Source organism: Danio rerio, chromosome 24, assembly GCF_049306965.1.
Source record: "Danio rerio strain Tuebingen ecotype United States chromosome 24, GRCz12tu, whole genome shotgun sequence".
In the NCBI taxonomy this organism is placed as follows: Eukaryota; Metazoa; Chordata; class Actinopteri; order Cypriniformes; family Danionidae; genus Danio; species Danio rerio.
In genome coordinates, this window is record NC_133199.1 from 24,970,001 (window position 1) to 24,986,497 (window position 16,497).

Sequence of the window (16,497 nt, forward strand, 5' to 3'; positions counted from 1 at the left end):
AAATGGACAGTATAACAAAACTCTTACAGGCTATCCACAGACACTTGTGTGACGGCTGGCAGGTCGCTCAAGGTTAGTAATGTGTCCTGGGTCAGATGTGGAACAGTGGCACAGCGGGTGTACAGGAGACAGCCGGGCACCTCTAGTGAGTGTTGTCCTAATTTCCCCAGACCAGTCAAAACCCCCAGGCGGCATCCCTGGACCACTCGAGACAACTCCAGCTTCATCTGGAGAGAGGAACGATAGCTCATCAGTCGTCAAACACAAAAACAATTCTATCCTCTGCCTTACTCTGGCTTTTCACAGTTATACAAAGCTTGATAAGCAAATATATAAACTAGTGAAGCAGATTACAATACTGTTTAGTTTTCAAATCTGAATGTTTATGTCCTGTCTGAAAGCAGGTTTACATACATACATACATACATACATACATACATACATACATACATACATACATACATACATACGTAACGTTATGCATAACTTAGTATTAAAGTCATATGCGATCATAAATAAAACCTTATGAGTCCCTCAAAATATTCAAATCTGTGTTTATATCGTGTCTAAAAGCAATTTCATAACATACAGAACATATATTTCTATAACATGAAAATAATAATATGTCATATACGATCATAAAAAAACGTCATTTGCTTCAAGGCTTACCAGACTGATTTTAGCTGCTTCACACAGCAGAACATGTGAGAACTTCAAGTCGCAGAAATTGTTCGTCGGTCTTTGACTTGCGTCTCACATTTATGACGTCAAAACATCTAACATTACAGTCCTGTGTAGTGCATTTGATACTTACTCACCAACATCCCTGTTTTAACATCCAGTGTATTCTCTTTTATGTTGTTGGATTAGACAAGTCAATATCCTAATTATAAATAAGAGAATAACGTTTTCCTACTTGCTAAATACACCGCAGGTTTAAGACTGTACCCTATGCTTTAAACATTTAAACTTAAACTCTATTACTCCTCACTGAAATTACTTAAAAATTGTCATGACCAAAAAATATAATCGGACATTCATACATTTATTGCGTTATTTTTTTTTATTGCCCTACCTGTAATTTGAACACCCCTTTAAGTTTAATGCTGAATGTTTTGTACTTTATTTGTCATTATGATGTTACCTCTACGAGATTTTGCATTCTAAGTTTAATTGATTTATAATTTTTTATATAATAAATATTTTTTATAAATATATATATATATATATATATATATATATATATATATATATATATATATATATATATATATATATATATATATATATCTTGATGTGTTTGTGTTTTTCTTCTTTTCTAATTAAAAATGGTTTAAAAAATAATTTATTCACAAATGACTGATTTACTCATCTGGTAATTTTTATTACTTTATTTTATTTGATATTTTCCAGTCTCAGTTTATATCAGTAATTAAATGCGGTTTGTTTATTTGAGTAAAGTCTTTTTTATATATATTTTTTTGTTGCTGAACATCTGTAAAACAAAATACATTTAAAACAGGGTTATGTTTAACCAGAACACTGAAAATAAAAAATATTGTAAAAATTAAACTATTATTTAATTTTGAAAATGAATATTTTTATAAATTTCTCTGTGCATACTGGCAATGTGTTTTGTGCATGTAAACAAAACAGATGTATTAAACAGATATATTTATTAAAGTAATATTTTAGTCACCAAATATATTTATAAATTAAAAGATAATAAAATTAAATTCAAGCAAAATATTGGGAAAAAATATGGTTAATTTTTTATTATTTATTTATTATTATTATTATTATTATTATTATTATTATTATTATTATTATTATTATTATTATTATTATTAGCTTCTCTTGGTTTTTCCTCTTTTTAAAATTTGTGTTCAATATTTTTCTCTAACCTATACATTTGAATTTAACGTTTCCAGTGTTTGGACAGTTATTGTAAGTTATTTTGTTAGATAAGCTCCAGATTTGGCGTCATTACTGACTTATCTAATGTACATGCACACATATAAAATTGTATAGCTTCATATTTGATTTTAAAATATAGATTTCAGAGGGGTGTACATTTGCTTAGCACTGTAATAATGTAAAACGTGTAGTTGCTTTGAATTCTCACAAATGTTTTAGATGAAGTACAGTGTGTGTGTGTGTGTGTGTGTGTGTGTGTGTGTGTGTGTGTGTGTGTGTGTGTGTGTGTGTGTGTGTGTGTGTGTGTGCCATATGGTTTCCATGGTTTCAAAGTAGACGCTTCAGTTTCCCTGAGTAGTTTCTGGGATATGTAGTTTTACTTTGGCATCAACTCACGTAAGGTCACTTTGTGAAACCTACAAGTCCCACAATTCCATTGTCGAGCGAAAAGTTTCTCGCTAAAGTACATGAATGTTTTTACGAAGCTAAATTTTGTGCTGCTTGTACTGTAACTCTAATACTTTTTGCAAACATGTGAAAATATAACGTTACTTATTTTATTTTACAGTCCAAACATATGAAGGTAACTTATACAAAACAAAATGGCTCATTCCACACACAGACCGGATATTTTTCGTTGGAAAACGACAAAGACTAAAACGTCAGGCAATAATAAGGCGAGTAAAATTTCCTCCTTCACTCAGTTCTTCATAGATTTAGCCCAGAAATAATGTTGCTTGAGTGCTGTTTTTTACAGAATTCAGCTTGAGGTAAATAAACGGGACTTTCAGGTTATCTTTGATCATGCACATTGGTTATTAATACGAATTCATTTACGGCTTAACGTTAGCAGGATTTAGCTCAAATGTGCAACGCGACGCCCTCAGGTGTATCCACAATACAGCCAAGTGAACGTGAGACATAACATTTGTCGAGGAATTAGATATGTGAGGCCAGTGTGACAAAATATCAATTTATGTTAACCCCAGGCATCAACAAAATCTCCTGATTTAACCCAATAAACAGCTTATGATATTTTGTGCTCTCTGTCTATTTTTGATTAAAATGATGGACAAAGCTGAATTCATATCTCATATTACAGGTGCAGCTTGATGATAATGACATAAAACAGTGGGTAAAGGTAAGTACATTTGATCATTTGACCATCACTGTCAAAAATACTGCAATTAGTTTGCACATGAAGTCACCAAAATAAGCAGTCCTTACTAATTTACAGATGATTGCAGCATTTATTATAAATAATTTTCAGTGCACACTTCATGATTTCTTTTTAATTTATGTGCCTTCGTCATCAGAATACAAACTTTTACAAAACTCTTTAATCTGTCTTTAATCTTTAATTCTAAAATACAAACTCAGATTTGACTCAATAAGCAAAACAAAGTATATGGAAATCAAAAAGACAAAACTGCTTATGGAATGGCATAAAATAACTACTATCACATAAAGTGTTATGAATGACACAAATGCTGTAAAAATGATGGATAAATAAATTTTTTTTTTTAATTAATTTTACGTTAGGAAGTTTTAAGGACCCACGCCGTTTTGGAGCCTACAGAGATACTGTTAGGGGCAGAACTTCCCTCCCCCCGCTTTTCCCCCCACCTGTACCGGCCAGTGGCGCTGTCGAAAGTAGTTGTTGTTGTATCTATAGGAATAACGTAAATAAAGGGATAGTTTGCCCCTAAATGAACTTTCTAAAATTATCTTTACTCATCCTCCACTTGTGCCATACCTGTGTATTTTCTATCTACTGCTAAACACAAAAGAAGATATTTTGAAGAATCTTGGAAGCCCTTGACTTACATAGTATTTTTGTTCCCACATAGAAATCAGTAGCTGATTGTTTCTAAAATTCTTCAGAATGTCTTGTTTTGTGCGCAACAGAAAAAATAAAAGTTTTATACCATTTTTTTAATGCTCAGTTACTTTTCACTCACCTTATATAACATTGTTGTATTTTAGGAGACAGACTCAATTAAATAACTGACTGTGCCTCATGTGGATGGAGCTAAACATCTCTTTTTGCAAATTGTGCTCACTACAACTCTCTGATTGGAGGAAATTGCAGTGGAACATCATGAGTAATTTCTTACTTTCTGCACAAATTTAGCTATTGAACATTTTTTGCTATTGAACATTTATTGCTATTGAAGGTTATTTTAACATGTAATTTCCATAAAAAGCACAGTTTTTATACTAAATTAAACCTTTCTTACACAAGGGATGCAATGCCTGTGTTTATGTACAGGGTATCCACAAGATCTTAAGAAGTCTTAAATCTCAAAAGCAAAATTTTAGGCCTTAAAAAGTCTTAAATCTACTGAATTAACACCCTTACAATCACCAACAGTCCACCTCAATTAAACTTTTTATTTAAAAATAGCATTTAATTACTTTCCTTACAGTAAAATTTGCTTAAAAGTTCTCTTTATTTACTGCTGAGGATACTGGCCTGGCCTATATTTTTATTGTTAAAAATATTATTATTATTATTATTATTGACTGAAGCAATTGACAGCTATGTTTATTCTATTCTTGTTAAGGTTATAGTGTTTAGGAATGGATATATTAGATAATTAATACAAAAATATTTAAACAAAATTATTATTATTGTATTATTAAATGTATGAAGTTTTAATAATTTTTTGATAGAGCAAGTGGAAATGTTTTCTAACTGGGATATTTAAAATAAATCTTTAGCAATAAAGCCCTGTATATGTCTAAAGTTTCATTTATAATGGTCTTAAAAAGTCTTAAATTAAACTTAATAACCCTGTATGTATGAATGCATTTTTCTCTTGTAATCTTTCTCTTGCATTCTTCTTTTCCTCAGCGGGTGGAAAGGGCTTCAGAGTTTGCTGTATCTGAAGTGTTTTCATTGAAGAAACCCCATAATGGTAAAAAGATTATGCCACTGCAGAGTGTAGAGCAGCTACAGGATCATGATGATGCGTACAGCGAAGGTAGTCTTAATCTAATTAAAATTCAGCACTTTTTAAAAGTTATGACCATATTGATGGGTCATTATTCTCATACTCCACAGCTCAGTCTATTTTAAGTGAATGGATGAACCAGAAGTTACGGCTGGAGCTTGAAATGGATGATGACGACGAGGAGGAAGAAGAGATCAGTTCCAGTACAATGGAGGATTCAGAATCCAAACAACTTATTAAGAACACAGAGTCCAGCTATAATAACTTTGATGGTACAAATGGACAAATTACGCATTTTACAGGATGTTTACCTTAAATATCTACGGTCATTTAAAACAGTTATTTCCCATTTTATTAATACACTGTTGTAATATTTAATAATATTATACATTTTGTTTTTAGAATTTCAGTTTACATAATTTTTTAATATTTCTGTATAATGTGTTGTTTATGATTATTTTACAGTGATTTTGAGTGCATTCAGACATATTTTATTTCAGTTAGTTCATTTAAAATTATTATGGGCTCCATTATACAACATCCGAAAAACAAATAAAGCCGCAGGAGCTGAGTGAGGGAATGGCTTGTGACTTTTCAATTAGGGCTGGACGATTCGGCCTAAAATCAAAATATCGATTTATTGAACATTTTAACTCGATTTCCATTAATGAACGATTATTTTATTTATTTATTTTAAAAGTTTTGTAGAGAAAATATACTCACATATGACAAGCGAGAAACATTTGAATGAAGGGTGTATTACTTGATTTTAAAATAATTAAAGAAAACACACACTGTGCTATCTATGATTATTTATTGAACATCAACGTTGAACAACTGAACTTAAACAACACGTTTCTTAAAACCAACAGTTACTTTTATTCTTATAAAAAAAAAAAAATAAAAAGTGAAAATAAATAACTTGCACTTTTGGAAACAAAACAAATTATTTTCAATGTAAAAGTTTTTATATAAAAGTAGAAAATGTGCTGTCTCTTGCGCAGCTTCCAATCATTGTCAAACTTGCGACATGTACATTTTTTGAGGAGTACATGGGTCTGCGCATGGAGGCTGCGACAGACCATAACCGTACGTTTGACGGGAAAGTATAAAGTGGCCTTAACATAGTAGGGTCTCGTGACTTCACACGCGGTAGGGAAAGTAATTGAAAAAGTTGACCCGGAAAAATTAGATCGGTTATAGGTTTTGAATGTCAAGCCCTATCATTAATCATCTTGCATATGCGTCTTGTTTATTGTTATTCATCGCTTATTTACCAAACGTCAAAACAAAACAAACAAATCCAAAATGGGTGAATAATATGATATGGTCAGCAAACAAATTTGAGCTCCCTCACTCTCTTCCTTCCTTCTCTAGCTACTCCCCGGAATATGTGCTTAAATTAATGTCACTCGCATTTGCCCTTAGTCACCTGACATCACACATTATATGAAATATTTACATGACTTCTATAAACCTGGCACAATGTGACGTCAGGTGCAAGGCAAGAGTTTACTAGTTTCAGCACAACTCGCTTTTGAAGAGAATCAAAGATAAGACACTAAATCGTTCAATGCTCGTTATGCCCTAAACACACCTGTAACTCATTAAGAGAATAAGGACAACCCTCTAAGATCATGAGCTGGGTTCAATGACTATTTTTCCTATCCTTAAATTAGCAAAAGGGGATTCGGACACAACCTAAGTGCACCACTACTGTGCATTTCAGACCATGCATTTAGATAGAGCACAATATGCCTAATTCAGAAATGTAATTATTTAGCAATACTGGTGGCGGTTAAGTCGATTGCAGACATTTTTAAATGTTTTCAGATGGTTTACTTTCTGCATCAGCATTATAAGCATTGGTTTTAAGTTTCGTCACAAGCTGAAGTATTCACACATTGGCACAAAAATATTCTTGTGTAAGCTTATTTGAAGATAATTATATATATATATATATATATATATATATATATATATATATATATATATATATATATATATATATAAATTATAAATATTTATTTATTTATGTATTTATTTATTTATTCTTACAGATGACAGTATTAACATTGCAGCTCTTTTTATCTGTCTTTGTTTAGACTTGTACTTTCAACTAGAGCAGGAGGAGGAGAACTCTGTAGTGCATCATTTCCTCCAGGATTTGATGGAAACTGAGGTGTTGGACTTTGGGATGGTGGAGAACCTCAAAGAGGACTCTGATCAGAGTAAGAAAAGGTGGAGGGACCCTAGCCTGACCATGGAGGTGCGGCACAAACAGGTAAAAGAGAACCGCATGCGCAGAGATGCAGAGCATGAAAAACTGCGCAAAGAAAAAGAAGTGCTAAAGGAGGCGAGACAAGAAGTGCGGCAAATGGAACAGGAGAAACAGCGAAAGAAGAGACAGGAGGCTCAGCGGCAGGAGGAACTGATACAGCAGGAGATGATTCGCTTGCGCAGGGAGATGGAGAAGAAAAGGAATGTAGAGCAGCTGGCACGAAACATGTACAGCAATCACAAATACATGTGGACACACACTAGTAGTTACTATTAAAAATGCATAATTGTCAAAATATTAAAAAAAGTGGCATCTGCAAAGAAATTATGTTAGACTTTTTCCAGACTAACTTTATTTCTCAACTTTACTGCACACAAGGTGAGACTATGGAGTCGAGTTCATGTCAGGTTCATTCGAGGGCTTGATCAAAGGACTGTGGGGCTTTAAGGCAGTTGTATAATATATTTGTATATATATATATATATATATATATATATATATATATATATATATATATATATATATATATATATATATATATATATATATATATATTTATACATATAAAACTTTATATTTTTCTTAAGCTGTGAAAAACAGCCTAGTTAGAAGATCTGGCATACATTTAATGAGAAAAATTTCCACATTTCTCACTGCTTGAGGGCCCTTGGAAACAGAAGCTAGCCAGAAAGTTTTTAAATACAGGGTTCGTCTAAGGTGTTTAAAGCACTTGATCTACTTTTAGGTTAAATTTTAAGTACAGGATAAGCCTTGGAAACAGAAATATTTATAAGGGTGTATTTAAAAACATATAAGTATAAAGTAGTGTTTTATGTGTTTGATAAAATATTTCATGCGGTATCAATCTTTCAATGCTTGCCATTAACATTTTAGCCCACTGCTCATTAATTATCATAAACTATGAATAATTTGTTTGATCTCTGAAGTCCTTGAAAAATATTCACGAAAAGTCCCTGAAAGTATTGGATTATACATTATCCATATGAACACTGTATGAATACATTTCATTTAGAACGTAATATCACAGTTTGTTGTTTTAATTGTCAGTGTTCTGCTTACTTAGCACTCATTTTTTTAATTGCTTTTACTTTAATTGACTTCTTCAAAACATATTTTTTAAACATTTTATAGCAATTTTAGTTTCCAGAATTTTTTTGAGATTTTATACTTCTTTTTTTTTACATTTAATTTTTTACAAAAACATTCACTTTTATTAGTTTGAAATTATTTCACTTTATCAATAATCTCTGTGTGCCATCTATAAAAAAGACTATAAAAAAGTGTCATCTTAGGTCGAAGTTTACATGAATTTTCAAGATCATTTTCATATCTATGATCAAAAATTGTGCTTTGAAAACATTGGTTTTGTTTTCTTTTAATGAATTAATTTGAAAAAAAAATTCTAATTCTTTAAAAATAGGTATATTTGGTCTGCAATTTTCATTTATAATTAGATCTAATAATACATTTTTAAATGTCCAGATTCCTCTTGGAGCTACTATAATTTTTTCATTTAAATGGCATGCTTATTTTTGAAAAGATAATTGCTTGACATTTAAATTTCATTTTTGAACAGGGAAAGAGAAAGGCTTCAGCAACAAAAGGCCACTAAGAGCTCTGTTATTCCAAAACATCATAATCCAACACAGAACAAAGAGCTTCAGCTCAAGCTGAAAAACCTAGAGGCTAAAATTCACCTCCTAAACCTGCAGGTAAGACAACAGCAGTTTAACCATCATTGTATGCAATGAACACTTTAATTTACGGACCTTACGCATACATTTCCAGCGCATGCAAAAACATTTTTCTGCATGGTACTCTATGATACTGGAAAGAAGGGTACGAATGGGCAAGGCAGCAGCGCTGTGTGATTGGAGGAGGCAGCTGAGGGCATGGAGGGCCTGGAGAGCTCTGGTTTGGGCCAGAAGAGAGAAGAAAGAGGCTGAGAAGACTGAAGAAGAGCTGAGACATGAGCACAGGTAGCAGAGCTCAGTTTATCCACCTCTTTCCACACATGATTACTACATTTCTAACTATGTTTTGTACTTTTTCTGGTTTGGGGAACTTTCATTCAAAAACTTTACAAACATTACAAATAATCCATATCAGGGTTCGCAAAATTTCTAAATCTCTTGTAGCATTTCGGAAAGTAACTCTGAGTTTTTGGTAGCGCAAAATAATTTCCAGTACCCTGAGTAGAAAATACATTATTTATCAAATTAAAAAGAAATACATGCATTTAATAAATAAAAAAACTAAATATGATATCAAATAAGATATGATATATGTTGTTTTAATTATTTATTTATTTTTATTATTTTCTTAAATTGTCCTTGGGGGGAAAAATTATGGTAAAACCTGGTTGGCCTGCAATTATAATTTTTTTTGAAAACATCAGCAAATTTAAATACATATTGATAGTGGTTCCTTAAATTCATGACAATTACATGCATTAGCACTGAAATGGGTTATAATTGTCCTCCCATTAACATAGTCTACAGGGTGGATTATTTTTTCGTAGCCCAACTAGAAAACATTATAGCGACAGGATTTCAGGCTAGCAGTTTTGCTAGCCCTGCGTATAGGTAGTAAAAACCTGTGGTGTTGTGTTTGGAGGAGCATCATAAAAATAACTTTTATGCTTGGTATTTTGATGTGACATTAGAATGACAAGCATATCTGTAGCCCAAACTTTTTTCACTTCACTCCAGAATATGTTTGTTTTGTTTTCCCAGCAGTTCAGTAATGTTTAACACTTAATCATAATAATGCTGCAGAAAGAACTGTTTTGAACTTTTGGGATTTTTCATGTTTTGACTTGTAATATTTGCTGGATGAACTGTGAGCAAAATAATGACAGCTTGCTGTATCCATTCCATTTTAAACATTTCACTGATTTACAATTTAAAGTTTAATTAAAGGTAGTCCCATAATTTATGCAAAGCATCATGTAGCGTTGGGAAAAGGTGTATAAATGCCTGTTACCTAGAGTTGAATAGCCTGATAAACATTTAAAAGAAAAGTGATTAGAACAAAAGAACTTGTTAATTGCCTAATTAAAGGCTAATTAAAGGCTTTGTTTCATGTTGGCAGCACTGCCAGCCGACTGGTTTTAAGTCATATCTGTCACTTCCACAGGCGCTGTCAGCAGGCACTGGAAAGCGACCGTAGGAGGCTTTTGAGGCGCTGCTTCAGTGATTGGCGTGTGTGGTGTCAGGTAGAATGTCACCGCAAGGAACTTCTCCAACAACAAGAAGAAACGAGATGCAAAATGGCAGCCTTGATTAATTCTGCTGCTTCTGGAAAACTTAGAGCAGTAAAATCTCCTTCAAGTACAAACCATCCTGAAACACCTTGTCCTACAGAAAACATCAGCCTTCAGGTAAAAACATACACTGCCAGAATGACATCACATTATCAAGAAAATCTGTAGAATCTGAAAAAGGATTTCAACGTTATTAATAAAAAGAACAGAGCAGCACGGTGGCTCAGTGGTTAGCACTGTCACCTCCATGCAAGAAGGCTGCTGGTTTGAGTCCCAGCTGGGCCAGTTGGCATTTCTGTATGGAGTTTAGATGTTTTCCCTGTGTTGGCGTGGGTTTCCTCTGGTTTATGCCAGAATAGTTGAGGGGTCAATCCTCTGTGGCGACCCCTATTCAATATGGTACTAAGCTTAACAATTAATATTAAAAGACTGCAGAATATTTAGATTGATTAGAATTTTTTTTACTCTCAGTGTACTCTCAGTGCTGGGTTGTGGCTGGAAGGGCATAAAACATATGCCAGAGTGATTGACAGTTCATTCCGCTGTGGCAACCTCTGATAAATCATATATAAAAATCAAAGCATAGTGAGTGAATGATTTCTAAAAGATCACATGACACTTACGGCTGAAATATTCATTCATTCATTCATTTTCTTGTCTGCTTAGTCCCTTTATTAATCTGGGGTCGCCACAGCCGCAACAGCTGTTAGTAAAAAATTGTCAGAAATCGCTGGGTTAATTATTCCTGCTGGTGTATTTGGTAACATTGCAATCCTAAAAAATCTCTCTTGCTTCATCCCACCACAGGAAGGGCCAGCAACCCCAGACAGCGGTTCATCCACTGCTCAAGTCACTAACAGCAGTGGCCGCTCAGAGGCTCAGCTCACTCAGGCCTGGCAGGTGACACGTCGTCATGCTGCTCTCTCAATGGCTGAGCTCCGCCGGGCTCGTCAGACCCAGCAGAGCAGCAGAAGCAGAGGTGCAGAGCTCAGTGGTGGACAGTTCAAACACAGACACGCGGCCCTGCAGCAGACCGTTGCTGAGCAGAGACGCCTGCTGAAGGAGCAGCAAGAGCAGATTCTGCTTCTGCAGGAGAGACAGAACATCCTGGAGCTCAGACGTGCAGAGGAGAAAATGGCTCTGATAGCAACAGGTTCCCCTGAAGTCGTGAGCACATGCTGTCAGTCTAAAATTAACAAAGAAACAACAACTGGATGTGCAGAGAAACCAAGGTACACACATATGTGTCTGGGATTTATATCACACAAAAATCTAGAAAAATTCATTTATTCTAATTTTGCATAAAATCAAACCAAATCTCATACACAAACTTTATTGATGAAATGAAAAACAAAATAATTAATTAGCAAATATGAATATGTTTTTTTAAAATAAATGAACTAATAAAAAAAAGGTTTAAATCATCAGAAATTACATTTAGGAGGGTGTGCATTACATATGAATAATCGTCGGCTTGGATTGGTTGATCTTTTCCTTCATCTCATGCATTTAAATTCCTTTAGAGCACAGGTTTCAAAGCCAGTTCCTGGAGGGCTGCAGCTCTGCACAGTTTAGTTCCAACCCAACACACTTACCTGGAACTGGCCTTGACACTTGTGCATTAAAGGAATTTAAATGCATGACATGAAGAAAAAGATCAACCAATTCATTAATCAATCAATCAATCAATCAATTAATCAATAAATTAATGAATAAAATTCTTAAATGAATTTAAATCATAAGAACCAGATCAATAAAACACACATTATGAATAGGCTATACTTCATGCATTGATTAGTGTAATTATAGATGATGTTTTATTTCCGTTCCAACTATGCTCTTTTTTCTGTTTTAAAGTTTTTCCATGGACAGTATATATGCTTCTGCTTTGACAAAATTCATTTAACAAATATTTTACAACATCGAAAGTGATCTACTCTATTAACACATACATTAGTGAATGTGTAGGAAACATTAAATAATTAAGCTGTCAATGTAGAGTTGCCTTAGAATACGGCAATGCTGTAGAATATGTAATGCTGAACAAAGTCATCAAATTTACCAAGCAAATACATTAATAAAGTTTATAGAAAAATCTGTAGAATGTTAAAAAAATGCTACTAACATGATTTTATAAATATATTAAGTATTTTGACACTGCTATTAAAGTTTGATGAGCACCAGACTGAAGTAATGACTGCTGAAAAGCCAGCTTTGTCTTTACAGTTATAAAGTACATTTTTAAAAACATTTCAAATACTACAATCATTATAACTATTTCACATGTTGCTATTTTACTGTATATTAGATCAAACAAATTCAGCTTTGGTGACTACAAAAAAACTTCACAATTATGAATAGTACACTGTGCATGCATACAGTTGAAGTCAGAATTATGAGCCCCCCTATGAATTATTTATTTATTTTTTATATTTCCCAAATGATGTTCAGCAGAGCAAGGACATTTTCACTGTATGTCTGATAATGTTTTTTTTTCTTCTGGAGAAAGTCTTATTTGTTTTATTTCAGCTATAATAAAAGCCGTTTTTAATTTTTCCAAAGCCATTTTAAGGACAAAATTATAAGCCCTATATTTTTCCTGATAGTCTACAGAACAAACCATCATTATACAGGGTGTGCCATGTATATGGATACACCTTTAAAAAATGGGATTGGTTGGTGATATTAACGTCCTGTGTGTGGCACATTAGTATATGTGAGAGGGCAAACTTTTCAAGATGGGTGATGACCATGGTGGCCATTTTGAAGTCGGCCATCTTGGATCCAACTTTTGTTTTTTCAACAAAACATTAGGTTTAAATATACCTCTTTGTCATGGAAATAATACTATAAAACATAGTAATAACAAGTCTTAACATTGAAAATATTTTAATGTGAAGTACAATATAATTTTTTCGATCTATAATATTAGCAGTTTTACCTGAAATATGACCCCAAGGTTTCCGACATTTACGTTGCATTGTACAGTGTTACATGTATTAATTACTTAGCTTGCATTGTGGTTCAGCTGCAAAGGTTTGACATTTTTCATAATATTACTCTTTACAATGTCTTTGTGTGAAGAAAACAGAAGAAATCTCATCTTAATCACCAGAGTGGATCAGAACATAATACTTGCTTGTAATCCCTGCAGATTTTACCAAAGGGTCACTTCCTACTGCTGTTCTCTCCATGTGTGCGTGTGGGAGAAACATGTTTGTTATTGGTCACAATTTCACAAAGACATTCTTTCTCCTTATAATCCCAGAACAAAGAGAGACTCGAGGGAAAGCGCCGACCAAAAATCATCTGTGCATCGAGCGCCGCTTCCCCATCCCACAGTACAAGGTCAGTGCTACACAAACACAATCCAAAACTGTCACTACGGTGAATCCAAGCATGGAAAATTAATTTCATGGCAATGCCCTAGTTTTAAATCCTGTCTGATACCGAATGCACTGAATACAGATGCATACAATTGCTACACACTCGTAATCCACTAGTGTGAAAAATCGTGCAAACAATAGCATAAGTACACAATGGCTTTTCCTCCGGCTTCACTGTTGCTTGATGTAGTCATGTTTGTTTGATAATCTGCACATGGCTTGTTTATCAGCGTGTGGTTGTTAACAATCCTCACAACTCCTGCTTTTGTCCTGCTGACAAAATCATCCACCAGTTTTAAACATTAAGGCTCTATGTAGTGTAAGTGAAGTGTTGTGAACTTTGAAGTGACCAGTTAGATTTTTCAGACCAACTTCTGACCTACAGTATACTCAGTGGGGGAGAGAGTACTGAAAAATCATACTCAAGTAAAAGTACTATTGCCCAAAAATGTAGTACAAGTAGAGTAAAAGTATCTACTGTAAATATATAGCACTTTTAAAAGTACTCTTGAGTATTGAGTATTACACTGTGAACAGCTGATGAGTTTACATGCAGTTTGTGCAGGGATGTGTAAACGTAAAATTCTGTAGTGCATTTATTGATCTTCCTATATTCGTTTGTTCCTTCCAACTTTCCTTCCATTGTTTTTTGTTCGGTCCATCATTCATTTGTTTGTTCATTTGTTCATATTTTTGTTCCTTCATTGGGTCCTTTGTTCATTCATTCATTTATTCATTCATTTCTTTCTTCCTTCCTTCCTTAGTTTGTTCAGTCCTTCCTTGAATCTTTCCTTAATTTATTTGGTGCTTCCTCCGTTCCCCCTTTATTTGTTCACTTATTCATTCGTTCGTTCGTTCGTTCATATTTTTGTTTCTTCCTTTGTTAGGTCCTTTGTTCATTCATTAATTTGATTGTTCCTACCATCCTTCTCTCCTTCCTTCCTTAGTTTGTTTAGTCTTTCCTTAAATCCTTCCTTCATTATTTGATCCTGCCTTCCTCCATTAGTTCAGTCCTTCCTTCGTTTGGTCCTTCCTTCCATTTCTTGTTTGGTCCTTATTTCCATTCTTCATTCATTCCATTTAGTGATTGATTAAGGCTGTTTGGTGATTTCAGTCATCATACAGTCAACATCCTTCATTTTCTCATCAGTGACATAAAGTCTGTACAAAGTCTCTGGGTCATTGCGTGTGAAGATTTTGGAAATCTTCTTGGACATTTTTAATGCTTTCAAAATGTTTGCTGCATTTATAAAACGCCCATGTATTGAGGTTGTTCACTATGATGCGATTTACTTTCTATGTGCGATTTAATTGAACATGAATCGCAGGACTGATTTTTGTACTTCAACCACCAATCCAGCCAATCACCATAGACTAGAGAGAAATAAAGTAGTGACTGGAGGTTGAAGGAAAGTAGAGGAGTAAAAGTACCAATATAGCACAAAAATGTACTCAGGAAAGTAAAAGTACACATTTTTAAGACTACTTAGTAAATTACATTTCCTGAGAAAAAATTACTCAATAACAGTAGTTTGAGTATTTATAATTGTTACTTTACACCACTGTGTAACGAGGAGTCTGACACGGAGGGATCCATTTGCAGTATATTTATTAAACACATTTTAATCACAATCACACAATACGCACTTACGTGCAAACTCTCATCAAACGTAGTTGTAATGGGTCTAACGGCTGGCGGCTGGCTGTCAAGGAGTGTGATAGCAGGCATGGTTCAAAGGCAGGCGGCGTGGTTCAAAGTCAAGGTTACAAGCAAGGTTCAGGGCAGGCGGCAGGCAAGGCAAGGTCGAGAAACAGTCCAGGTAATACACGGGCGATCAGGTAAGGAGATAACGCTCAGTAATGTCAGGCAGGGCAGAACAAGACTTCGCACAGGAGTGTGTGTGTGAGCTGCTTATATGTGTGTGTGGATCATCAGTGGGATGAGCTGCAGTTCTGTGTGGCAATCAGTGTATGAGCATGCATAATGCTTAGAAGTCTGGTGATGGTGACCTCTGCTGCCCAGCGAGGGGAATGACTACACAAATACACAAACAGTTGATTTCAAAATTATTAGCCCTTCTATGAATTTTTTTTCTTTTTTAAAAAATTCCCAAATTGTGTTTAACAGAGCAAGGAATTTTTCACAATATATTCGATAATATTTGTCTTTCTGGAGAAAGTCTTATTTGTTTTATTTCGGCTTAAATAAAAGCATTTTTTTATAAAAAAAAAAAAAAAAACATTTTAATTATTAGCCCCTTTAGCAATATCGTTTTCGATTTTCTACAGAACAAACCATCGTTATACAATGACTTGCCTAATTAACCTATAAGCCTTTATATCACACTTGAAGCTTAATAATAATATCTTGAAAAATATCTAGTAAAAAATGTGTAGAATTATCATCATGGCAAAGATAAAAGTATACATTCATTCAATCATTTTTCTTCAAATTAGTCCCTTTATTCATCATTGGTCGCCACAGCTGAATGAACCGCCAACTTTTCCTGCATATGTTTTACACAGCGGATACCCTTCCAGCTGCAACCCAGTACTGTGAACATCCATACACACTCTTTCACACACATACACTACGGCCAATTTAGTTTATTCAATTCAGCTATAGCACATGTCTTTAGACTGTGGGGGAAAGCAGAACACCTGGAGCAA

The 16,497-nt window shown here is 34.0% G+C and overlaps 2 protein-coding genes across 11 annotated transcripts in view; one reads left to right on the top strand and one right to left on the bottom strand.

The window, feature by feature from the left end:
- The window catches only part of qtrt2 (queuine tRNA-ribosyltransferase accessory subunit 2), a 31,042-nt gene extending 30,289 nt beyond the window's left edge, over window positions 1-753 (bottom strand). The window contains exons 1-2 of one of the 2 annotated variants that reach the window (NM_001118896.2): window positions 670-753; window positions 28-227 (exon numbers count right to left, since the gene is read on the bottom strand). In NM_001118896.2, coding sequence (NP_001112368.2) covers window positions 28-227 — 200 coding nt within the window. In that variant the 5' untranslated portion in view covers window positions 670-753. The remainder of the gene's footprint in view (window positions 1-27; window positions 228-669) is intronic. The other variant, XM_073940159.1, reaches the window with a different exon arrangement.
- Window positions 754-2,178: 1,425 nt separating this feature from the next.
- The window catches only part of ccdc191 (coiled-coil domain containing 191), a 28,288-nt gene continuing 13,969 nt past the window's right edge, over window positions 2,179-16,497 (top strand). For 2 of the 9 annotated variants that reach the window (XM_073940332.1, XM_073940333.1), the window contains exons 1-11: window positions 2,179-2,313; window positions 2,486-2,594; window positions 3,020-3,058; window positions 4,775-4,904; window positions 4,985-5,146; window positions 6,980-7,382; window positions 8,753-8,888; window positions 8,965-9,155; window positions 10,315-10,558; window positions 11,249-11,673; window positions 13,710-13,789. In XM_073940332.1, the coding sequence (XP_073796433.1) occupies window positions 2,520-2,594; window positions 3,020-3,058; window positions 4,775-4,904; window positions 4,985-5,146; window positions 6,980-7,382; window positions 8,753-8,888; window positions 8,965-9,155; window positions 10,315-10,558; window positions 11,249-11,673; window positions 13,710-13,789 (1,885 nt within the window). In that variant the 5' untranslated portion in view covers window positions 2,179-2,313; window positions 2,486-2,519. 9 annotated transcript variants of the gene reach the window in all.